Source organism: Leopardus geoffroyi, chromosome A1 (assembly GCF_018350155.1).
Source record: "Leopardus geoffroyi isolate Oge1 chromosome A1, O.geoffroyi_Oge1_pat1.0, whole genome shotgun sequence".
NCBI classification, from domain to species: domain Eukaryota; kingdom Metazoa; phylum Chordata; class Mammalia; order Carnivora; family Felidae; genus Leopardus; species Leopardus geoffroyi.
In genome coordinates, this window is record NC_059326.1 from 234,651,078 (window position 1) to 234,677,203 (window position 26,126).

Below are 26,126 nucleotides of genomic sequence, written 5' to 3' on the forward strand. Positions count from 1 at the left end.
TCTCAAGAGAAATATTGCAGATTGTTTTTAAAGCAAAGAAACAATTCCATTGGCTCCAGTAGAAAACAGACCAATGACCAAGTAAGAAAATAAGAGAAACGTTCCAAACCGTAATCTCACAGAAAGGCACTGCTGTTAAAATCGCACAAGAATCCGGACAATCCCCTTTATTATTCAGCATTGTTCTCGAATTTCTTGTTACTATAGGAAGCAAGCGACAGCAGAAACAACAGCCTCAAGTACCGCTAAACAGAACATGACAGGTTTGCGGATGGTGGGACGGTGACGCTCCAGAACCGGAGCTTAACCGGAGAGAATGGCAGGGATGCATAAAATGCCCCCAGAGGCTGGGCTGGCAGGACAAACACGTGAACACCGATGGTGCTCATTTACCCTCGTTACAAAACGTGCTTGGGGACGCACTGTCATCCACAATGAACAAACCATCAGATACCGAAGAACTACCTAAACAGGCAGGCATGGAATTTTCAGAGTGTCCCTCAGCTCCGCCGAGGACCGGAGACGCGTCATCGTGTCTGACACGATGGAATGGGGACATCGAGGAGAAGCAGGTGTCCGGGCTCAGCACAACGATACGGCGTGAGTTTGTGGAGTGAAGACGTGCCGAGACACTGGAGTAACCCTGAACACAAAACGACTGGGCTTGAAGTAATTTTATTAATCTCCTTGTTATGATTAACACGGTAATTGATGACAATTTGCTAAGTGGCGGTTTTTAGGAAAGGGAGGGAGGGCGGAGAGGCAAGATGGAAGATTTGTTCCTATCAATCGTCCCCCCAGTGCGGGCGGGTGAAAGCATGAACCACACATCAAAGCCTGAGTCAACCCAAGCATTCCTTCGCTCGGGCCGTTCACAAAAGGAGAAAAACATCACGGCGAGCTTCTCCGGCTCTCAGACTGGCATCCTTCTCCCGGCCACATGCGCCTTCCAGAGCACAGCAGCCAAATCCATCGTGACTTGCTTGGACTTTTGAGTTTTCCCGAGGAGATCCAAAATATTTATTGCTTCGTGTTCTCAAGTAATTGGAAAAGGCTCAGAAAAAGGAACCAAGTGCATTGAATACCAAAATTTCTCTTCAAAAACGTTCTATCCCCAGTTACAATGAAGCATAGTTCCATCGGAGACGTTGGCTGCGTAATTCTGAGATCAAACGAAGACTCCACAAATCACTAACACCGAGAACATGGCTCCTACATAAAACCTCGAGAGGGGCGAGACCGTGGCTGGGAAGGTCAGCCAGGAGAGGGGTCGGGGAGCCCATGGGGGGCTCTGGGGCCGCGCATGCTCTGGACGCCCCCAGCCACCCACCTAGCAGGTCAGCGGATCAGAGTGAACAGTCTCCTCCTTCCTCCCCTCCTCCTGCAGATTCTGGCTCCACAGATGCGGTGGACACTGAGGCACTGCTGCCACAGCCAGGAGGGGACCTCCGCCACGTGTCCCATCAGAGCTTCACAGAGTGGCCCAGAGATTTAGTAGCCTTCTGTTAGATTTCTTTTACAGATTCTCAGCCTTCTGAGATATCTTTTACGTATCAGGCAGTATGTGGTCCATTTTATTTCTATGATTTACCTCCGCGGACCTCTCAAGGGCATCTAGAGTTAGACATTCTGTTTCAAGATCCTGTTTTGGGATACTGAGGGTACTGAGAAAAAAGTGCTTTAAAACCTGCTAGTTCTACCTGGAAGGAAGAAAAATCATCTTAAACCAGAGACTGCTGGTGCCTGTGGTGATCAGCACAAGGGGCTCCCTGCTCCCACCAGGGCCTCCAAGAAGTCCTCTCGGTGGGGGACAGAGCGCCTTACCCCTTACATGAGTGCACACAGCCCCCTGCCCTGTAGTCTAGTCACCCGGGGAGCCAGGATGCCGCAGGTGCCAGAGGCCTCTTGTCCAGGCCTCAGCTGGCCCCGTGTCTCCTCTCTCTGCCCCCGAGTTCTCTGCTGCTCAGCACTCCAGTGAGAGCCTGGACGTTTCCCTGGGGCTGGGACCACTCTGGGTGCCCCCTGGCCTCGCTGACCCAGCGGGGTGAGCAGGACCATGGAGACAGTTCTGCCTTTATCAGGGGAGGGGGCAACATCACCTCCGGCCTTGAACTGATGGTTGGTATGGGTAGGACAGGGGCAATGACATGTTTCAGTCCACGGAGGCCGTCAGAAATGGCTCGTAATCCTGGTCTCGTGCCCACTTAGCTGTATGCAGCCAAAAGAGGAGACTCCAAAACCCGAGAAGTGGTCAGCTGGAATGACCCAGAGCTGCAGATTCTCGAGCCGGCATGCAACCCACTACTCCAGCCTGCATTTCAGTCTCATTAGCTTGGTGTTAGGCAGCTTACGCACTTACCAGGAACACATTCCTAGAGCAAATCTTGAAACAGATGAAGGAACAGGAAAATGACAGAAAGCAATTCATTTACACGATCCCTAGAGAAACATCACTGAAACGTGGCAAGTCGGAGACCATCCACTGACAACAAATTTACAACAAAAACGGGATTATAATTTTCCTGAACTTTGGATAATCTTCAAATTTCTCAAGGTACCACCTAAAATCAGACAAAAAAAAAAAACAAAAAAACACACACACTAAGAAAAGGAAATGATTTTGTCACTTTTCATTATGCAGGAGTACAGAGATTTTTAAAAGTAGTAATAAAAAGTTCGGCATTTCAGGTGCACAGTTTGATTCTGCCTGTGTCATGAAAGCAGGATTCATGCTGCCCACGAAGGTTATTGGCGTGTGAGGGTGCCGATCAATGCAGCGGGGGGGCAAGGTCTGCAGACCCCGGGAGCATGCAGACTGGGGCAGAGGACCGGCACTTGTGGTGACTCAGATTCCCGCAGGAAGTCTCCCCAGGAGAGGACGGTGCCTCCAGACCGGGGTGGGGGAGATGTGCGCCCAGCCACGCGCCCGGGGGCTCTCGGACAAAGCTGGGAGAACGCAACGGGACCCTGCACTCGGAACAAACAGGTATTTTCAGTTTTGATATGAATGACACCAGCCAGGCTGACGCCCGTTGGTTCCGCGGTACTGGCTGGCTGGGGAGGGTGGCGGCTAAGTGGATGGAGTGAAAACTTCAAGTAACTTGAGGAGATGGAGAAATGGGCAGAAAAGAAGGAGTTTCCATAAGCACAACAGATAAACCCAGGGAAAGTCATGGTGGAAAGCGACTCTTTGTTTACAGGGCAGAAACAGGTGGCAACAGCCAGCGGCCAGGGAATTGGCAAAATCTGCCGGTTTCAGGTAAGTTTCACACTCAGTCTGCAAACGGGGAGCCCCAGCGTGTCTGCCTGCTGGGTGTGCTTTCAACGGCCGGAAAGCCACCAGTGGGAAGCTGGTGGGTGGACTCTGGAGCAAGTGTCACTTCTGTCGCGAGGCCACGGTCACAGCCCTTCTCTTCCACATCAGTGACCTGCCTGGAGACAAGGGCGCCTGCCTCTCAGCGTGGGACGCTCACGACTGCAACGCCAAGTACGGGAAAAGGTGCCACATGCTCTCTGGTTACAGAGGTTCTTGCGGGCCTGTGCCACCGTTTGCACATGTCCCCCGCCCCCTCAAATTCATATATGTTAAACACCTAGTGCCTGTTGTGGCAGTATTAGGGGGTGGGGCCTTTGGGAGGTGGAGCCTTCAGGAATGGGATCCTGTCCTCCGGTCCCGATAAAAAAGCCCCCCACCCCCCACCCCCATCACGTGAGGGCACAGAGAGACGGTACCCTCCGCAACCCAGAGTGGCCTTCACCAGAACTCCACCATCCTGGTCCCTGACCCCAGACCTCTGGCCTCTAGATCTGCGAGAAATCTACGTTATTTAGAAGCCGAACGGACCAGGCCTGCTAGGACCCGGGACCTTCAGCAGTGCCACGCACCGCGCACGGGAGCAAAGGGCAGTTCAAAATCCGCGAAACCAGGGCGGCGAGGCCCACGCACGCCCACGGGATTGTCGCATGAGCGGCTGAGCTCCGTATGACGTCGGACTGCGTCAGACTTTTCTCCCCCGATGAGGATGGGTTTGCCAAATGTGTTAAATTCATCTCACAGAAACCATCATATAGAAATAAAATTTACTTTGTTAAAATGATTCAGCTTCTCTCATTCGCGTACATCCCTGGGATCTTAAATCCACCTCGAGAGACTGTATCTTAAGATATGTAGACGTGCGTATGTATCAGTCTTTTCAAAGGGAGGGCAGCACCATTTCTACTCTTTTTCTCCCTTGTTGTTCTGTCCCTAGAATCAAAGGTGTCACTTAGGTGACACTGACATGAATTTTTTGTCTTGATTTTATTCTCGCTGAGCCCGAACTAGGGTGGAAAGTGAGATGCCCCTGTCGAACACTGCATCACATTTGGCGTCTACTAAGTTACTCTTTAAAGCATTGACTGTTTTTCCGGCTCACAAACAGCCAAAGTGTCCCCAAGCTCCTCTCGAAGAAGTCTCCCCTGGTGGACACGGGCCACTGACAAGACAGGAAGCGTCCTCCCAGTGCTCACAACTCCTGTCTTCTGTTAAAGTCTGGTGACGGGAGCTGTGAGAGGGAGGAAGTCTTTCATAAACCTATTCTGGCGTGTCCTTATATGTTTAGGCCATTATGCCATCTGTCATAGTGTCTTGAAGACGTGCTGACTTCGTTTTTCTAAGTGACATTAAATTTAATGGGATGAGGGCACCTGGGCGGCTCAAAGTCCAACTTCGACTCAGGTCATGATCTCACAGCTTGTGGGTTCGAGCCCTGAGTTGGGCTCTGTGCTGATAGCTTGGAGCCTGGAGCCTGCTTTGGATTCTGTGCCTCCCTCTCTCTCTGTCCCTCCCGTTTGCAGTCTCTCTCTCTCTCTCAAAAATAAATAAACATTAAAAAAAAAAAAAAACTTACTGGGGAAACACTGCATATTTCTTTATTTTATTTCAACAGAGTCCCTTCTCCAAGGCTGCCCTCGACGGCTGGCCTCCAACTTGCAGGACTTTGGTGTGAACAAGCAAACATCTGCACACAGGCTAGCACACTTGGCGGGACGCGGCAGAAGCTTGGGCACCAAGAACGTCGCTCCACTAATGAGCACGGCTGCTAGGGGCTGGCGGGGAAGAGAACGGTATGAAAACAGCCGTCTTTATAATTCCTTGACATTTTGCCCTCAAAACAGTTTGCTAGCAACTCGGCACAGCTGACCCGATGTTTCCGACCTAGAGCTTAATTATTCGTAAATTATCTGTGAATTTAAATCCCTCACATCTAATTATAGAAATAAATTCGTTTAGTAAAATATGCTTTGAGAACATTATAATACATCAAATACAGTGCTCGGAAGGGCCCCATGGATTGTTTTCTTTAAGTTTAATTAGCTGGGTTCATTGGATTATTAAAGGAAAAAAAAGGATAGCTTTTATTTTGTCCTCAGCTTATAAATCCAACATTTCTGAACATACTGCCACTAAGCTGAATTCATTAGTTTTTCAGCAATTAAAATCGGGTTTGCACTGACATCAATATAAGTAGCGAATGAATGAAAAAGAGCCCTTTCAACTCATGAAGCTTTCCGCCAAGAATACATTTGGATTTTTAGTACCTTAGACTTTTATTTGGAAAATGAAATGATTTATTTCTGTTTCTATATGTTTCCTATTCAAATGTTGAAGAGAGATTTTCCTGTTTTCATTTGAGAAAACATCTTTACAACTGACTTGGCATGCTCTTTGTTCAATCTTCCTCTGATCCAATTTCTTAAAATATCAGTATTATCTCATGTGCTTCTACTATTAGAAACTAGTCAATATTTGCTTCTTACTGTCTAATGTAACAAACATTCAAGAATAGCATCTTCCTCCAGAGGTGATGCTACTCATGAGAAGGTGGTCTCGGGCCCCTGCCAGGGGAGAAGGAGGGAGGGGAGGAGGGGGAGCAGGGGGGAGGAGGAGGAAGGGGAGGTGGAGGAGGGGGAGGAGGAGGAGGGGAAGGAGTGGAGGAGAAGGGGGAGGAGGGTGGGGAGGAGGGATAGGAGGAGGGGGGAGGAGGGAGGAGGAAGAGAAGGAGGGAGAGGAGGAGGAAGGGAAGAGGAGGAGGAAGGGAAGAGGAGGAAGGGGAGGAGGAGGAAGGAGGAGGGGAGGGGGTAAGAGGAGGAACAAGGAGGGGAGGAGGGGAGGAGGGGAGGAGAGGTCCCCAGCAACACAGGACCGTCAGGCTGGGCCAAGATCCACTGACTGTTGTGGTCACTGTTATTTTTCTACGAAATGCTTTCTACGAAAGACGCGTTCTGCACCAGCACGAGATCTGAAGGCATCCTGGTGTGGCATCATCGGCAGAGGAGGAAGGAGGGCTTCAAAACTCATACGTGTTGCCTTCAGTTCTGGCCCAATTGATTTTAAATGGTTGAAAGGCTGGTGTCCCATTTCCTGGGGCTTCTGTAACAAAGGACCACACCCTGGGGGGCTTCAAGCAACAGGAATGTATTCTCTCCCAGGTCTGGAGGCCAGAAGTCTGAGGTGGAGCGGTGGGCAGGACTGTCCTCCCTCCCAAGCTCTGCCTCTTCCGGCTTCCGGCTTCTGGCAGCCTCAGTTCGTGGTGTCAGCGCATCCCCTGCCTGCACCCTCCCACGGCCGTCGACGTGTGTCTTCACGTGACCTCTTTGTGTGCGTGTCCTGACTTCCCTCCTGGTAAAGTCACCAGTCCTACTCCAGTGTGACCTCCCCTTAACGAATTACATCTGTGACGACCCCTATTGCCAAATAAGGTCACTCTCGTGGGTTAGGATGGCAACCAATTTTGGGGAGGGGGACACACAACTCAAGCCATCATAGCAAATCATCCTGTTTTCGGCCACTTTTCACAGTGCGTCCCCTTCCTGAGCCCTCCATGGTGGGGGCTCTTCTCTGCCCCCATCCTTCTCAGCAGCTCTGGATGAAGACGGGTCCTGGGCCCAGGTCCCTGCTGTCGGTATGGGGCACAACGGAGCACCTGGCCACGTGGGGTAGTGCTCCTACGATCTCAACTCGCATGTTTCTGGGGTAATGTCCACAAATATTAGCTAAACCGACAGTCCGGTTCTGCCCGTTCTCATCAGTGTCTCCGGTAATAATTCTCTGCATCTTTCAATACGTGGTAAGCCCGGAAAGAAACCTGGGAATTCTGACTCTAAAAAGTCTGTGTGTTTTCCACTATGCCATGATACCAATCTATTCTTCTGTTGGCTTTGTCCTTCTTCCTCATTCCCAAGCGGTGACAAACGCCATGAAGGAAGACAACATTGCATCTCTACGGATGCCTGCCAGCATCAAAGGCCTCCAGGAAATGTTTTTGGGTGAATGAAGCCAGGGAAGCAGGGCAGCGCCCTGTCTAGCTCGGAGGGCACGAGCGATCGACGTGGGCACCAGGGTGAGTGCCTGTGCCATATTTCCATCATCGCTGTGGCATCAGGGGAAGGCCCGAGATCTCTCCCTTCTAATCTTTTGTTTTGTTTTGTTGAGAGAGAGAGAGCATGAACAGAGAAGAGGGGCAAAGGGGGGGGGGGGGAGAGAGAGAGAGAGGGAGAGAGAGAGGGAGAGAGAGAACCTCAAGCAGGCTCCACACTCAGTGCAGAGCCGGACATGGGGCTCAATCCCATGACCCTGGGATCCTGACCTGAAATCAAGAGTCGGATGCTCAACCAACTGAGCCAACCAGGCGCCCCCCGAGATGTCTCCCTTCCAAGAAGCCTGAGGCTTCGTTCATGGAGCTTCATCTCTTCACGTGTTGGATGGGCAAGGAGCTCCCTAAGTTCACGTCAGCTTTAACAGCCCCATTGGACTGTTTTATATGCATTCCTGTTGGTCAAATGGTGACAGGCCCTTCTGGGGACTGGATAGAGGTTATGGCCCTGCACTTTGGAGAACAACGTGATTTCGAGGGTGCACAGAGCCCGGGAGCCTGACAGGGACCGCGGGGCTGCAGGGCACAGGACGCTTGCATGAAGGAGCCGGGTGCATGGCCAAGTCAGGCTTCCTGAGCACGGCACTCCTCTGCGCCCTGTCCCTGGCGGTCAGCATTCTCCACTGTAAACCGCGGGTTCCCAGTCAGACCGCAGGTCCCCTGCCTGACATTTCACTTGACTATCAGGCCCAGTGGCAAAAATTCGAGGAGGCTCAGAGTAGGGGCGGAGCAAATAATGATGCTGACGTGTACCTGTCGGTCCCTCGGAACAGGTTATTCTTGGGACGTGTGCGTGGTTTTGCGCTTGGTCGGCTAACCCACGGTATACGCTAGGCTTTGGCAATTCAAATGCATGTTAACATTTCAGAGATGGAATCTGAAAATTGTTAGAATGAGGCCCGAGAACAGACGCAATGTGCCAAGAGTGTTTTAGAACTTACTGGTGGTGCTGCTGTGCTCGGGAGACTAAAATACAGAAGGTAAAGGCCGCGAAGGCCCCGCCTTGAACGGACCAGCTGGCCAGGGCGTAGCCACACCACTCGACCACCTCCCCAAAGTAGTTGGCTGCTGTTACGTATTCAAATAAGCCTCCTGCAAAGACACACAGGCAAGTGGGGCGTTTCCGACAACGTGATACGTTACTGACCTACGAGGCAGCAGTGGATACCTACCTGGAGAACATAAATCCAACTCCGGGAAAAACAACTCAGAGAATTTTAGTGAACGAAACACCCAACATTACTAGTTTTACTGTCTCATACCACACTTTCTGGTGGCATAAACCTGTATGAATAGCTACGCATTTATCTGAATATAAAACTACCCTTTTAAAATCCCTTCACTAGTTCATGAATCACACTGGTAACACCCAAGTAAACACAGAGAACACAGGATAACAATTAACGAACCAGCTTAAGAAGACGGACCTGTACAGGGCCCTGGACCAAAAGTGGAAGAAAATAATAATTTTCAAGGGCAGACTCCTTCCTTCCGTCCTTCGTTCATTCCCTCCTCAATGTTCACAGACCCTTCAGTCTACATCACAGACCAGGCCCTGCTCTAGGCGCTCGGGGTGAACCGGGACCAGACCCTGCCTCCTGTTCTAGAACATTAAACCCCAACGTGATGCACAAGGAAAGCGTGGCATACAGCAGGAGGTGGGCCATGAGGAGGACCAGAGCAGGTGAGAGGGGCCAGAAGTCAGACTGGGGGTGGAGACAGTCCTGGTCATGGGCCCTTGGCATTTTAGTTTTACCTCCTGAGTATTTAACGTTTTTCAGTTTCAGAAGCTGTCTTGCTTTCTGTCTTGTATCTACTTAGTTCTTTCTATCGTGTATTACTCCTTTTCTCATAAGTTCAATCCCTCTTAGTTATTAAACAATTAGGTAATCACTTTATGATCTGTTTCTATTAACTCTAAGATCTCGTGGTAGCACATGTTCTCGTGGGTTCTGCCACTTTTGAGTATGGCCCTTACTGTGTGGCATGTGGTCCATCGGGCTCCCTGAGGCCTGGGTTAAAGGCAGGTCCCCTCAGGGATCTGGGCTTGTACAGGCTACGTGCATGAGGTACCACCTCCCTAGGGTCACGTGGGTCCTAATTCACGGCTTGAGGTGCACGTTTGGGCCACAAACCTACGTGAGGGCCGCTGGTGGTTATGGACTCTCACGAGACGGGCCCTGGCCTCCGACATTCACCCAGGTTTTGCCCCCTCGATGATTATTACTTCCTTTCTACCATCCTACCACGTGGATGCATTTTAAAAGATGAAAAAAACACCTTTACCCAAAGATTTTAATTGTTGCGGAGAGAGGACTGGTTGTCTAGTCTATGCTGTCGCACAGATCGGACTAGTTTCCTTTTTCCTTAATAAACTGTTCAGTTAGCCAGAATCTGATAAAACAACGGTCACAGCGATTGCCATCAATAATTGTGACTCATGTCAAAAACCTGCGGCCAATATTATGCTTTAGTTATTGGATCCCGACAAAACTGCAACAGTGAGGCATCGTGTGAAATGACTTGAGAATCAGTTCTCCATTTTTCAGTACGTACCCCTTGGTATTTTATATCCAGTCTCCCCTGGTTTCCGGAGATTCCTCAGGATATGGTCGGAATGGATGTTTATCAGCATGCCTATTAACCATAAGCAGAAACCTAAAGATAAGAAAATACATAAGAGTATTATGATCAATAAACTACGAAATTCACAAACCCAAGCCTGAATGAACGGTGTTACTATAATCTGTTCTATTCACTATTAGCAAACCATGTTAGCCACAAATGACAATAAGAATCATTATAATTAATATGATTTTCATTTAGAAAAATAATTTATACAGCACTGCTGTTAGGTCTGCTAAATAGAGTTCTGTTTTTCATTAAAAAAATTTTTTTAACATTTATTTATTTGTGAGAGACAGAGAGAAAGCAAGAGCTGGGAAGGGGCAGAGAGAGAGGGAGACACAGAATCTGAAGCAGGCTGCAGGCTCTGAGCTGCCAGCACAGAGCCTGACGCGGGGCTCGAACTCAGGAACTGCGAGATCATGACCTGAGCCAAGGTCGGACCCTCAACCGACAGAGCCACCCAGGTGCCCCTAGAGCTCTGTTTTTCTAATACCACTACTGTGTAATCGAACCTGCCCTAAACACGTGGACCTCGTGGCCCACGTCTAAGGGCTGGCATGCTTGGACATGACCTAGGACCCCGGCACAGGGCTCCTTTCCAGGGAGAGGTAGCGTCACCAACCATGGGGCGGCCCACAAGATTCACTCGGTCCTCGCGGAAAACACGCGCGGTGTGGCCGGCCTCCTCGTGTGGCACACGCTGCCCCCGCCCCCGACGGGCTAGCTGCACACGGGCTCCCGGGGTGGTGGTTCCTGGTAGCTCGTTTCCAGCACTCCGCTTTTCTTTCTCTATAGCCCTGTTGGAACAGGTTCCTGCACATCCACGGCCTCGCCTGCCACCCACCTGCCCACTCGTCAGTCACACCCCCAGCTCCCCACAGCATCCTCTGCTGCTGGCTCCACGGCTCTCCCTGGACATCCAGTGGCGTCCTGGGTGTTTCCTCGCTGGCTCTGAAAAGCCTTCAGAGGTTGTTCATCACTTAAAAAGGAAATTTATTGGGGCGCCTGGGTGGCTCAGTCGGTTAGGTGTCTGAGTTTGGCTCAGGTCATGATCTCGCGGTCCGTGGGTTCAAGCCCCACGTCAGGCTCTGTGCTGACAGCTCGGAGCCCGGAGCCTGCTTCGGATTCTGCGTGTCCCTCTCTCTTTGCTCCTCCCTGACTCATGCTGTCTCTCTCTGTCTCTCAAAAATAAAAGAAAAACATTAAAAACAATTAAAAAAAAAAAGGAGATTTATTAGTATCACGTGTCTTCATTCCAACAAGAAGAGGTAAAATGCCCAATAGTGTTTTAGAAAAGGAATAACTTGGGGCGCCTGGGTGGCTCAGTCGGTTAAGCGGCCAACTTCGGCTCAGGTCATGATCTCGCGGTCTGTGAGTTTGAGCCCCGTGTTGGGCTCTGTGCTGACAGCTCAGAGCCTGGAGCCTGTTTCCACCTCTGTGTCTCCCTCTCTCTGACCCTCCCCCGTTCATGCTCTGTCTCTCTCTGTCTCAAAAATAAATAAACGTTAAAAAAAAATTTTAGAAAAGGAATAACTTGACTTAGTTTGATCACTCTCTGACACTAGAGAAATGCGAAGGTGGGACGGTGCATATTGGTGGAGTTCAAGTCATTGTCAAGGAAACATACAACTGGAGTAGCCTGGTCAGTAATGAGTCCCCAGTCATCCCAGTGGCATGAAATCATCTGTCAGTTACAACAGGGACACGTGACACATTCTGGTCCACAGCCAGGACCAGAACATTTCTGGAATTTTCTGGAAAATGTCTTCCTTCCGATTTCACCAATTGTAGGCAGGTTTTTCTACGGAGTTCATACCAAATTTTGCAATATGTATTATAAGTCACTTACTAGATCCATAAATTTGTAGTCGATTCGATACCTGTCTTGCATTTCAGTATGTCACCTCCAGGTGACCTGTCCCGCAGTTTGTGGTTCCAGAAAGAATTATGTTCTCACAATTCCATGTTTGACTTATATCTCTTCTCGGAGATAAGCTCCCTTTATCACCCAGGTTGGTAAAGAAAGCTAGTATTTGCGCTCATCTAAGCTACACATTGAACTGTTTTTAGGAATTGTAAAGTCTTGGTATGTAATCTTTTATGTTAACCACTTTCGCTGCTCTGAAAAACTTTTTGTTAGGATATTACTATTATTGCTATTTGCTTAGTTCTTCATGGTAAGAATCATAAATGCTGCTAAATATTCACGTCATTTCATGTTTATCTCCTTACAAAAACTATAAACTCTATGAAATCAATATAACACCAAAAAAGTAGCCCTGTTTGTTTCCCAACCGTTATATATATTTTTTTCATTTCTGATTCTTTCTGTTCAACGGTAGAGAAGCTGAGAGGTTTGCATACAATTTAGTGGAGTCTTTAATTTTAGACCAGCTTCGGCGACACCTGCAGGTGACGGGGTCTGTCTGCCCTGCTATTGCAAACGACACTGAAATTCACATACCAAGAGGATTCTTTGCTTTGCCGTGGTTCATCAAAAGTAGCCAAACAACTCATCACAGAAATGATTTGCGGGAGAAACTCAAATAAACGTTTAAAGCCTGTATCCCTTCGTTAAAACCTCCCTTCCCTTGTCCCTCACTGCCTGCTCTGGGGGCACCAGGACAGTGAAATGGTTGAACCCCGGGCTTCGCTATTTACTCAGTTTAGATCTTGAGCAGGTGTTTAGCCATCGGATCGTCCCTGTGCGTGTGAAAGGACCCTAATCTCTGCCCTTTCAGGAACTTGGGGCGGCAGGAAGCATGTGTGTGGCTCCTGGCAGAGAACAGGATCTTCTCCACAGGGCGACCACAGCGACCATAGCCCATTCTTCCTCCTTCTCTTGCTGGTTGGGCAGAAGGAAATCAGGTAGTCAAACGGCGGGTGAGGAAAGCAAGCATCTGGGGGCACTGCACCCACAACATAAACCTGGGTCTGGCATTTCGTGGAGGCGCAGGCTTGTGGAGCTGCCGAGCCCCCTGGGGACTCTCTTGCCCATCCTTCATCTGGCGGGGTTGGTGGGGGAGGCACACGCCCACGGCCATGATGCCCAGGCATGATGAGCGAGAATTTCAACTCACAGAAAAAAATATGATCGAGAAACATGAACACGCCTCGTCATCAACAAAGCGGCGCCCCAGCGTGAGGCTCTCCATGATCAGACATTCACGCAGACAGAGGCCAGCGGACAGGGGAAGTCCGTGTCACGGGGCTGGAGCCGGAAGCCACGAGGCGCTCTGAAACTTAGAAGCAATCTCCTTATACACAAGAGCCTCGAGAGGATGTATTCTTTCACACGCTTGCCAATCTTTTTGACTGCTGCTGTTTTATTTTCCTTTTGGCTCAGAACTTACGAGGTTATAATTAGGACTTGAAAATGTACGGTAATTTACATTCACCGATAAGGACGGTAAAAAATTGAAAACTTCGCAAACCTAAGAGTTTATTCAAGTTAGTATAATCAGAAAACTCTTCCTGCCTCGTTGGAAGGCGACCCGGTCTGACTTCTTCTCGTGTTCTGGAGGAAACCGTGGGAGGCTTGATTTGACGACTCTGTTGGGTGACATGGCCAGTTAGCATCCACACCCCACAGTCGTAGTCTGCTGTTCTCTCTGCTGGAGACTGTTGCCCGCTGCTATTTTCAGGCTCGCTTTAGGGACAGGTATCTGTGCTTTTAGTGCCAAGAGGGCGATGGTGCCAGGCATTTGCGTCACATGCTGCTGCTGGGACCACCTGACTCTCCCTCCGGCGCTCAGCCTCCCTGCCGCCAGGTCATGGACCGTCACAGACTTTTCTCTCGCTCAACAGGCGTGGGCTTTCTATCTAGGAGCCACCGGGACGTTACAATCCGAGTTATGACTTGAACGACAGAATGCATCACCGGGGCGACACTCACCTACTAGAAATCGGGGATCAGTGACCCAGTCATCCGCATACACCGCATACTGACTCAAATATCTGCTCTGCAAGTAGCCGTTATAGACACAGAACGTAAACGCCAACGTACACGTGTACAGGGGCATCGGCTTTCCTCCTCGGATGAGAAGCGGGAAAATCAAGGACCTTAGGAAACATGAAACAGAAACAAATTTAAATAAAACACAGACCGATGGTCTAGAACATCATTTCCGCAATTCTCTTTAAAGTCTTGGGTTTTTCATCTTGCTTCCTTCCTTGTACACAAGTCATCATCAGTACTACTGGTCCTCATTTACTATGTTCAAAGCAGAATTGCTCAATCAAGAATCCACCATGTTCCAGTAATGCTCATCATGGTGCGCAAACTCAGGATTCTAATGATACAGAATGGGAAACAGACACGCTGAGAGAGAATCGAAGGCTTCCAGAGGCTCTCGGAATGTGCACGATCCTCCCTTGCTCTAGTCTGAGCAGTGGGATGTGGGGACACCATCATGTCATCAGTCAGCACAGTGGCTGTATTCACTGAGCACTCACCACCTCACTCACAGCACTCAGAGACACCCGTACAGGAAACACCATTACACCTTCTTGGTGGGGGCGGGGGGGGGGGGGAGGGTAGGGAGATAGAATGGACTCACAGCGGTTAAGCAATCGGTCCAAGGTCACAGAGCTCAAGTGTAAACCCAGGTAACTCAAAGGCCACATTCCTCTGTTCCAGCACACTACTGAAAGTTTAGGCAGAGAAAACGTAAGGACAAGAAAGTGACCCTTGTGAAGAAAAGAGGAGGCGATACTGGAGTGTGAATTCCTTCTGTAACATCAATATGTAATACACCGAAAGGGGCCGTCACTACACATCCCATGGGCCTTAAGAGGATAGTAAAGAACTGTCATCTACAACTTTATGCCAATAAATGTGACAATCTGGACAGCATACACAAAATCCTTAAAAGACACAGGCGACCAAAGCTGACCCAAGGAGAAATCGACAGGCTGAATAGCCATCTCTTAAGGAAAGAAACGGAAGTAGATTTAGGAAGTTCCAACAGGCACAACTGGAGTCAGGGGAGGGGGATGGCTTCGGAAAGGCACAGGGACATTGACGGGAACGCAGCCGTTCTGTATCTTGAATGTGGCGATGATTACACGCCGTGTACAATCCTCAAAATTGACCAAACCACAACATGGCCATGGTCACTTGCTTGGGTCCTGCCTGGGGCTGCTCACCCAGGGGCCTGCAGACCCGGGGATGGGGGGAGGGGGTGGGGGGGCACGCGGTCTCTGGTGTCGCGTCTCAAGCCTCATCTGTCCGTGTCCCTGCTCGGAGCGCCGCAAACCACCGTGTGGTGGCATTCTGAGTGCCGCCTGTGTCCCTGTACCGCGCACCTTATTCTCTTACCAGCGCACACGTGTCCCGCACAGACAGGGAAGCGGGCTCTTCGTGCTCGGGAGGTACGGTGGAGTGTGGCTCAGTTTATTACTGCTCTGGACAGCAAAGCGGGTGTGATTCACAATGACGCCTGGACTCCTCCGGGAGACCACGCCAGAGGTTGGCACGACGGGACTAAGAGGTCACCGCCGCGTTGTCCCCGACACATGGGAAAGCGACGGTCAGGAAAAAAACGGAGAACTGGAAACAGAAACGCGTGACACAGTTTTACAGAAGAAATGCAAATGAGGCCGCAAGCACCGAAGCTGCCCGGTGCCCCTTCGGTTAGCCGAGGAAAGCCGCGTGCCAGCCCCGAGCTCGCCGCCTGCGGCCAAGAAGCACGTTCAGATGGCAGAACGGCGTGCAGCGTGGGATCGCCCTTCGGTGAGGACGGCTGCTCCAGGAGTCTGGACGCCAGGAGTGAAGTTCAGCAAACCGTCCAAAATCAAGGCCAACGTTTGAGCGAGCCGTCTTCCTGGTCCCGGGTGTCGCCCGTACCGCTGAGCGGTGGGGGCCGAGGCCGAGTTGGCTCTAAATGGTCCTTGAGCAGCAACTGATGGTGACAGTGCCTCCGCCATTGAGGAAGCACTGACTCGGTACAACCCGTGGTGGGATCTGCTAGGGTGTTGTAGCTGCTGGGGGTGGAAACGAACTTGGCAGACTTACACAGCCCGTGCCAATGTCAGGTGTTGAAAGCCACCCTCTGGATCAGCAGGTACTTTGCCTCCCCCCCCCCCCCCCCCCCCCCCCAGACTCCCTGCAAAATCTATTGTGTGTGACTGAATTAACAGTGTCAGCAGTGAACCTGATGGTCCCTCCCTGGACCTAACCACCATTTTCAGTTCAGAGCCAAGACTGAACGTTTTCTTTATGAGGAAAAGGGCCCTTGACCACTATTACTGCGTTTTGAAGGGCTCTGGAAATTAGCCTTTTTGCTGCAGAGTTGATAGGGTTCCTCAGGGAATTCGACCTAAAATTATAAGGCAAAATATCACTTTTGTGCAAAACCTATGCTATGTTAGTCACTTCAGCAAAAATGGACGTTGTCTGAACCACAGGTCATGCCAGACTACTTTCTGTGCTGTTGAAATCAAAACCGGCAGCGAGATCTCCATTCTCACAGAAACTTGAAATGGATGTGATTTCTCAGCTCAAACCAGAGCTTAGAAATCCAGTGTGTTTTGAACATTTCAAAACCTATTTCACTGTATAATTGAGGAGCTGCCCCCAGCCAAGTGGAAGAGACTCATCTACGATGTAATGACGCATGGAAGGACAAACCTCAGCAGAAGAATCTAGAATTCGGAAGGACAACCCTCAGCAAAAGAATCTAGAATTCAGAAGGACAACCCTCGGCAGAAGAATCTAGAATTCGGAAGGACAACCCTCGGCAGAAGAATCTAGAATTCGGAAGGACAACCCTCGGCAGAAGAGTCTAGAATTCCAGAGATGCCTTTCGAGCAATCTGAATACGTTAAATTAAAATCAGAAACTTGTCGGGGCGCCTGGGTGGCTCAGTCAGGTAACTGTGATTTCGCCTCTTGATTTTGTCTCAGGTCAGGATCTCATGGTCATGGGATCGAGTCCCGTGTCGGGCTCCATGCTGAGCGTGGAACCTGCTTAAGATTCTCCCCCTCCCTCTCTCTATGCCCCTCTCCCCCCTGCTCGTGTGCACTCACTCTCTAAATAAATAAATACATAAATAAAGTGAGAAACTTGTGGACTGAAATTAATATTTGGTAGAACCCACACACGTGAAGACATTTTCAAAGCTAAAGTCTCATTGCCCATCAGCAGTAAGGGGTGAATGCTTACTGTGGGTATTGGGAAGCATGCACACTGACTCTGAGGCCAAAAAAGGGAATGTGACCCCTCCCCCCCACCAAATAAAGAATTCCATGCTTCCCATCACACCTGTGTTACAAAAATTACACTAAGGTAACAGAGCGTGAATTTTACAAGTATACGTCTTGTGAAATATCTCTTTCTCAATATCCCTTACTTTGTCCCTTGGTCCATAAAGCTTAGAAAAAGCACTATCTGGCCCTTTCCGAAAAAGCAGTTTTGACCTCCAACTGAAATGAAAATAGGAGTTACACTCTGGAAACGTCACTTTGCCTTCCTCAGAAAGCTCGCTTCCTCCACACCCCAGGACTCAGGTTGCAGGCAGCCAGCCCCTTGGGTCCGGGGTCCGTCTGGGCCACGAGGTGGGGACAGCACGCCTGTGTCCTCAGCTACGCAATGGGAGAGAGAGTCGCACTGATCTGCTCCAGAGAGTGTCCTGGGGGAGCCCAGAAAGGACGTGCGTAAAGGACCCGGGGAGAGGATTCACTTCTCTCTAGTCTCAAAGAAGGTGAATTTCAGAAAAGTGGCAAGGACTGGAAATAGGGCCTCAGAAAGGTCGACACAGACCTCTCCTGTTTCTCTCTTATCTCTGCCCTTGAGGGGACAGCAGTGACCCGGACGTCCACAGGCCTGGCCATAAAACCACCGGGGTCAGTAGAACACGTTGGCTCAGGCGATGCGGCCTATGCCTTCAGACCTCAAGCGGGGAGATAACATCTTCCTGCCCCCCTCCCCCCACCTTCCAAAAGGCTCCGTGCACCAGCGTGGGTCAAGTGCTCCTGGCCCTGAGGTCTTCAGATGCAACGCACCTTCCCAGGCGAACCACTCTGCTCGATCTTGGTAGTTTTTGGATGGTCTTTCTCCTTTTAGGCTATTCCTTTCAGCTTTACTTCTTTTGCCTTGGTAGTCCATGCAGCATGTCAGAAAGGGTTTCCTTTGTTTTTGTTTTAAATAAACGTTTATTCATTTTTGAAGTGGGGAGCAGAGGATCTGAAGCAGGCTCTGCACTGTCAGCACAGGGTCCGATGTAGGACTAGAACTCATGAACCTCGAGATCATGACCTGAGCCAAAGTCAGACGCTTAGCCGACTGAGCCACCCAGGGGCCCCTAAAGGGTTTCTTTGAATTGGGCCCATGAGGAACCAAAATGGTGGGTGGGTGCGGGGGCTTCTGGGCATGAATTTTATCCGAACCTTCATCTAGTCTCTAGAGGGACAAGGGCAAACCAAGGGTTGCAGTGGACCCCAGGCGTAGGATCTCTTTAAGATGCGGGGCCGGGCTCAGTGAGGAAGGTGGACACGTGTGCTGGAGCCACACAGCGCTTGTCGCGAGCCGGTGCTCTGGAGCCCAGGCCGCCTCGGTGATGACAGGCCCGCGTGTCAACAGCCCTTCGCACGTGGTGTCTCATCTGCGTGCATAAGCACCCTTCCGCACGGAACCACAGGGAATGAACACTACCCCTCTTCGAGAAGAGGTATGAAGTCAGAAATTGAAAATCCCCGAACACCGAAATCATCTGTAAGACAAACTGTGACGTGCTCAGACTTAAAAATACTTTATTTCGGTGATGTGTTACACAAATCCACGTTCGGTTCTGATAATGAGCTGAAGGATATGAAACGGTAAGGTCCCAGGGAGCTACAAAGAGATTCTGTTTTCCAACTCGTCAGATGGAGTGTGGGACTGAATCTGATGCTTTGTTCTCCACCATGTAACAATATCCTATTTATTTTCTTTCTTTCTGTCCCGTGTAAAGAAACAGTACTTACTTTCCACCAAGTTGTGTTTAGCCATGGAAACGTGCACATCTCTGTGGCTGTCGGGCCACCAGGGCTGTGGGACACGTCTGGCGAGGGGGCTGGACAGGGAGCTTTCAGAATCTCTGTGGGGCTCCTGTCTGTCTCCCACTTGGGTGAGTTTACAGGCTTGGGCACAGAGCATGATGTACGTGTTTCTCACTGTTCCCGATGAAACGTTCCTAGTAACTCCTAATCCTATACAACATGCTTTTTTTTTTTTTTTTTTTTTTTAACACTTCAAACCTGTTACTATTACCCTATTTAACAGATCAGGACCCGGGGGGCTCAGAGGAGCACAGTGACTTCGGTGACAGACCCACTCAGGCAATGTCATCTTCCCAGGTGTTCTATCTACTGCATCCACAGGACACACTGAGAAGCAGGACTGGGGTGCCAGGGCTGTCCTTGCCTGGCCACCCCGCGGCACATGACATGGTCGTTTTCGTTAAGTGTTTCTACTGAGCCAGAAGGACACTGCCGTTATTATACTGATTGACAAAGGGAGGGGGTAACAAGATTGTGTGTTTATGCCTGTATACATCCTTACTGCTTTGAAAAGACAACCCCAAACCTCCTAAAGACAATGGTAGACGGGGGAAAAGGATACACTAGAATTCTGTCAGCGTTTTAAGTGACGCAATTTCAAGTGGTTTTTAAACGCTTCCTTCGATTCTAAGTCTTCTACAAGGAGCACATACTTCGACTGCAGGTTTATTTGCATGTGGTACCAGCATGGACTGCAAGTCCTGGCCCCTCATACGTTTGGAACAGACCAGAGGAGTAAGAGGGAGAGAAATGAGGCTTCCCAGGCTGAAGGTCTGTGATCGCCATCGGAAGAGCTCAGGGAGGATTGGGCAAAATTAACTACAAGTAGACACGCAGAGTGTCTGCAGGCAAGTTCCCGGATGTTAAGGAAAACAGAAAGTATTCTGTAAACACCTGGGAAGGGAAATGGGTTACCAACAAGAACAAAGGTCACCAAAGCTAGCCTGTGTCACTGTGGTTGCTGCACAGTGGTGACCAGAGCTCCGTGCTCCTCGCCCTCTCAAGCCCTGTGGTGCATGGAGTGTTTTCTTGGGCTACGAGCCAGAGAGACTGATGCCATATGAAACCCAACTCACTGGTCAGTAAGTCCACGCCCGTGTGCTAGGTGTGGTCTGTTCGGAGGGAGAAATACCTGAGGGGAAGCATCCCCATCAGACGTCAACACTTGGGCAACAACTTGGAATCACGATCCTTTAAACTTTTAAGGTACGATTTTCAGGTTTCTAAAATGTTAAATGTTTCTTTTCGGACATAGTTATTTACTATTTTAATAGTTTTAAAGTTTTATTGATTTGTTCATTTGGAGAGAGAGAGAATCCCAAGCAGACTCCATGCTGCCAGCCGGGAGCCCGACGGGGGTCTCGAACCCACAAAACTTGAGATCATGACCCGAGCCAAAATCAAGAGTCAGACGCTTAACCGATGGAGCCACCGGGGTGCCCCTGATTTTCAGGTTTCCGAATCCAGATATGAGCTGTGGGACCACGTAATTCACAAACTGAACTATGAGAATTATCTCCTGAAATGTTTTCCCAGCAAACTAGAATAACAACATGTAGTTATTTTTGCAAAGAGAAACAGCATGTTCATCCAGCAAGTGATTTGACTCTCGAAATAAAAGCAATTGGACATCATGTCCCAGGTACAATAAAACACCCCTTTTGGTGATTTGGCAGCCATTTAGGTAACGGTCGACTTAATCATTTTAGACGTTTAAAACTGAGAATGGTTGTTAATTTTAATAACAGGCTGTCACCACTTTTTTTTCTCAACAATTCAACGTCACTGAATTCTACAGCACCTCCAAGATGTGGATCAGTTCCTGTTTGGGTTTTTTTTTTTTTTTTTTCCCCCCTCTGTAACACTCTTTTGCAACGAACTGCACAGATCCCTATAAGGCCACATACTTAATTAAGCTCTGTGCGCTTTTAAGGCAAGGTTACAGACACGATGAATATTTCACTACCTGTAATTCTATACTTTTGTATAAAAGGTTTTTTTCTCTCAAATTATTTGCGTCCACAAGGCAAGGGCCAGGGGTTCGGTGTATCCCCCACCTCCAGTGTTTCCTGACATCTTCTAACATCACACACGCCATATGCCACTTTTATTTACTTATTTTTTAAATGTGTATTTATTTTTGAGAAAGAAAGAGAGACAGAGTGCCAGCTGGGGAGGGCAGGGAGAGAGAGGGAGACACAGAATCTGAAGCAGGCTCCAGGCTCTGAGCTGTCAGCACAGAGCCTGATGCGGGGCTCAAACCCACAAACCATAAGATCATGACCTGAGCCAAAGCTGGATGCTTAACCGACTGAATCACCCAGGCGCCCCAGCATATGCCACATTTAAAAGTGAGGCTAGGGCCTGGCTCTCCCCAAGGGGCCACCAGCAGAACAGAACAGGAGAAAGGATGAGTCGATGTAGGGGAGATTCTTTGGGGAACACAATCAGGGGTTAACAACAGAATCGAGGTCCTGCAAGGTCACAGATCTGGCTGGGCACAGACCTTGGGGGAGGGTGTTAGGATGACGAGGGCCTTGTGGGCATCTGAAAGTCTGCCCTCCGGGGGCCATCCAGCTCTCTCCCTCTGCCTCAGGGTAAAGGTGGTCACTGGGGCCTCGGTGGTAACCAGTGCCATGTGCTCAAGTGGGACTTCCTGGCAACGGTTAAACGGGCAAGCGAATGAATAAATCCAGCAACTCCCTCATTCACTAACTCACTGCCTCGTGGGAAGCAGAAGTTCATGAGCAAGGGCAGCCTTCGGCTCAGTGAATACTGAAAAAAACCTGCTTGGCAGGAGAGAGAGCAGCAGAACAGGAGGGCCAGGGCAGTCTAGGGAGCCATACCGAGGGACTCTGCAGACGCACAGACGCTTGGTGAGTGCCCGAAGGGAACCACTGCCAATGGCCAGCACGCGCTTGCCTGCAGGACCCCAGGCACCGCTCCACGCACAGCAAAACCAAGGGTGGTGTGAGAAGATACCACCCGAGCCCTCAAGGACCCAGAAGCCCTGCGGTCAGCGTGGGAGCTCAGTGCAGACGGGATTCAGGTGCACACCGTAACCGTCCAGGGCTGTGGGACTGTGCTGTCTGCCATGGATTAAAAATGCGCCTACAAATGTCCTTTCCTGCCCATGGGGGAAGTGCTCAGGGCCCCGGGACGTTGTTTCCCACACCTATCCCCTCTTCCCCTCCTTCTCTGACTCTTCTGCCAAGAAGATCCTGTAGATTCTTCCGTCTTGCGTTCCTGCACTCCTTAAGGAAGTATCTTGTCTCTACATCCCCAGTAATGAGTATAGTGCCAGGTATGTTAATCAATCTTCAGAAACGTGTGCCGAATAAATGCATGAAGACACGTGGGCTGCCCCTCTCCTGTAAGCAAACACCCCCTTTCCCATTGACGGTGGGAAAGCCTCTGCACCTGCCTTTGGTCCTCCCCACTCCTTCAGGTGGCTAAAACTTCCCTGGGGCAGGGCCCTGCCTCACTCCTGGGTGATCTCAGAGCTCAGCACAGGGCCTCCGCAGCTCACAGTGTCTGGTCTTCCTCAGTCCCGTGTCCTGGGCAGGGCCCCGTGCAAATGGCGGGGTTGCACAAATGCTGGCTGGGTTGGCCGGATGCTTTACAACAAGTGCTAAATGCTCTTTGCGTTTCTGTTCCGAGCTCTCACTTAGGTCAAATGACCGTTTAATAAATTAGTTGCTTGAGTAGAATGGAAAATGTTGATCTTCCCTATTTGAAAACAAATGTCCCAAAACCCACAGGCTATAGATGTACTATAACATGTAGGACTTGAAAATATGGGCTCTGTGCTGACAGCTCAGAGCCTGGAGCCTGCTTCAGATTCTGTGTCTCCCTCTCTCTGCCCTTCCCTGGCTCGTGCTTGCTCGCTCTCTCTCCCTCTCTCTCTCTCTCTCTCTCAAATAAACTTAAAAACAAAGTCGGGGGGGGGGGTCAGGGTGTGCCCAGGAGGCTCAGTCAGTTAAGCATCTGACTTCAGCTCTAGTCATGATCTCACTGCTCATGAGTTCGAGTCCCGCATCGGGCTCTGTACTGACAGCTCAGAGCCTGGAGCCTGCTTAGGATTCTGTGTCTCCTTCTCTCTCTGCCCCTCCCCTGTTCATGCTCTGTCTCTGCCTCTTTTTCTCAAAAATAAATGAACTTTAGAAAGAAAAGAAAAAAAGAAAAAGAAATAGCCCAGCCAGTTAAAAACCCATGCCTGACCTAGCAAATTCTCTGGAGTCGTTTTTAAAACCACTGTTTTTGGAATCAGGGCTTAGTCTCAACACTCTCTTGTGCAATGATCCTGTGATCAGCGGGTAAAACACCTGAATTCTGAGTCTCAGTGGCCTCCCCTATCTGAATGGTCTAGTAAAGCTCTGTCATGCTCAAGGTGACTCTGGCCCCGGGGGACGCTGCATTCAACCAGTCTCCCACTACAGTGAGCTCAGAAACAATGAAACATGTTTTAAGTTAAAAAGCTCAACACAGGCTTTCAAAGTTCTGTAAAGTGTTCCCTTTACACATTTTCAGTGTCACGTCTTCAGAAACTTCTTGTTGGTACTTGAGACTGGCCGCAGGCATCCACGAACAGTATCTGGAGTACATGTACATGTGCCCATCTGCACAGTGGTATGGAACGGGGTTGCTAACTGTCTACTGAGCATTTAGATTTGCCAGCACTGTGCAGGCATTTTATGGAGTTGTCTTTATTTAAATGCATGCCGGTCCTGTGGGCTGGCACCGTCACTGTGCCCATTTCATTGATGGGAAACCTGGTGCAGAACAGCTTTGTAACTTATCCCATGTCCCCCGGTGATGTGGTTGGGATCTGACCCGACCACATAGCAGTCTGACCCCAGAACTTGCTTTTGGCCGTTAGAAAAATGGACGGACACGTGTTCCAGCATGTTTATGGAGAAACGTAGGCAGACATGAGAACTGTACCCACGTTCAAATTGCAATAATGCTCAAACATGTTACAAAAGAAAACTAGCAGTCGGACAATTTTGCTGATGGGAATAATCATGGAGAGTCAGGAACACAGGACTCAGAAAGCCTTTGTTGAACATTTGACTCTGCCTGTTTAAAGCACCTGCATCAATGCAGATGGGGACACACTGAACCAGGGACTCCTGAAGCGAGAATAGTCCGGAAGAGGGGCACGCACGGATGCTTCCTTTTTCCTATTTATCAAGTGGGTGTTGTGAGGTGGGCCCCAAAATCAGAGAGGTCAAGTCAACTGCCCCCAGTTACAGAGTAAGTGAACCCAGCTCTCTCAGATGCCGAGAACATCCTCTTAAACTGTGCAGCTGTTTGAAGTCTGAATGAAAATTAAAAAAAAAAAAATTAATGTTTATTTTTGAGAGAGAGATATCGCGAGATCGCGAGGAGGGGACAGATAGGGAGAGGGGGAGACACGGAATCCGAAGCAGGCTCTAGGCTCTGAGCTGTCAGCACAGACACCAATGTGGGGCTCGAACTCATGGACCATGATCATGACCTGAGCTGAAGTTGGACGCTCAACCGAGACACCCAGGTGCCCCTGAATGAAAAATTTTAAATTTTGAGTTGAAACTTTTGTTCAGCCATTTGTTTTAGCTGTGTAAAAGTCAACACTTAAGAGCTGGAAAGAGCCCCAACTTACTGGGAGACCTGAAGATTTCAGGCACAGCCATTTTAAATTACCAAAACATTTGGAAGTCTCCTTAAAGATTTTATGTCTTTAAGGTCATTGGCTGGAAAGCTACTCCCACAGTCTTGGGACCCCTTGCACAATGTAGGGGTGAAGGTCTCTGCACATGATGCCTTCAAGTGCATGCAGTCCATGTATGGTAAAGGGGGTATCACCAAGCATGCAGTTCTAGAAAACTAGGCTTCCAGCTTGCAGGTGATCACTTGGCTAGATAAAAACAGCTCCACCCACTACAATGAGACCAAAATGGAAAAAGCACAAAAAGGAGCCAAAAACCATTGCTTAAGATAATTTGAGGTCATCTGCATTCACCTTTGGGTCAGAGAATCTCGTCTTCATAGAAGAGAACACGGACCAGTCTTACCGTGTAACACACCCATTTCTCGACCAAAGTTTTGCAAAACCAAAACCAAAACCAAAAAAGCCCTTCTCTTCTTTCCAGTCCTCTTCCCTTTCCAGTCCTCTCTACCCGTCTCCCCCACTCTCCCAGACTAACAGCGCTAAAGGAACCGTCCGCACGCACCGGGGAAGGAGCTGGAAGATGCGGGGTAGAGGGCGAGGGCAGCAGGGCCGGAGAGGGGGTCCAGGCGCCCGAGAGGACACCGGGGAGGGGACAGCAGGGAGACAGCACGGGAGGGCGAGCGGAGAGGTGCGGCAGGGAGGGTCGGGGAAGGAGGCACCGGGCGGAGGAAGGAAGGGACGGGGACCAGTGAGGAGGGGACCCCGGGAGAGGGCACCGGGGCTGGCACAGGCAGCGAGCCGGGCGGAGGGGCGCGGGCCGGCCCGCGGTTACCGTTGCGCGTAGTGGACGAGGAACATGGCCAGGAGGACGCGGTTGGGCGCGTGGCGGAGGCGCTCGGCAGCCGTGCGGGCGCACACCCACAGCGGCACGGCCAGCGAGGGCAGCTCCTGCAGCGCCCAGGCGGCCCGCGCCGGCACGCGGCAGGCGGGGCGCGGAGACGCGTAGCGCCCGTAGGCCGAGCGCACCAGCTTCAGCAGCACGGAGCCCAGCAAGCCCAGCGCGCACTCCAGGTAGGCGAGCGCGTCCAGGTGGGAGCCCTCGGCCGGCTCCATCGCGGGGGACAGCGGGCGCGCCCCATGGCCCGGCGTCCGCGCCGGGCAACTTATAGGGCGGCGGCGAGGGGGCGGGAGGTGCGGTTACCTCAGGCCGGCGCGGGCCGCAGACGCCGGGCACCGAGCCCCACCTCCGCCCCCCGCGGCCCCGAGGGCAGACGCCCCGCTCGGGCGGGTGGGACTCGACGCACCGCGCCCGAAAGGCCCCGCCCCCGCGGCCGGCTCCCCGCCCCTCGCCGCTCTGCGCACGCGCGACCGCGGGCTGTCCGCGGAGCTGC

The 26,126-nt window shown here is 50.5% G+C and overlaps 1 protein-coding gene across 5 annotated transcripts; it reads right to left on the reverse strand.

Annotated features, from left to right (window-relative positions):
* Positions 1–659: 659 nt before the first annotated feature.
* SRD5A1 (steroid 5 alpha-reductase 1) lies at positions 660–26,068 on the reverse strand. 5 transcript variants are annotated; one of them, XM_045442532.1, is made up of 5 exons: positions 25,568–26,068; positions 13,939–14,105; positions 9,972–10,073; positions 8,357–8,507; positions 660–2,561 (listed from the first exon to the last, which is right to left on the reverse strand). In XM_045442532.1, exons 1-5 carry the CDS (start codon positions 25,846–25,848, stop codon positions 2,495–2,497), a joined length of 768 nt encoding a protein of 255 aa, XP_045298488.1. In that variant the 5' UTR covers positions 25,849–26,068; the 3' UTR covers positions 660–2,494. The 5 variants fall into 5 exon arrangements, with proteins under 5 accessions (XP_045298488.1, XP_045298474.1, XP_045298498.1 ...); XM_045442518.1 differs by having other exon boundaries at positions 660–3,432; positions 25,568–26,048; XM_045442542.1 differs by having other exon boundaries at positions 660–2,383; positions 25,568–26,044.
* Between the last annotated feature and the right edge of the window lie 58 nt (positions 26,069–26,126).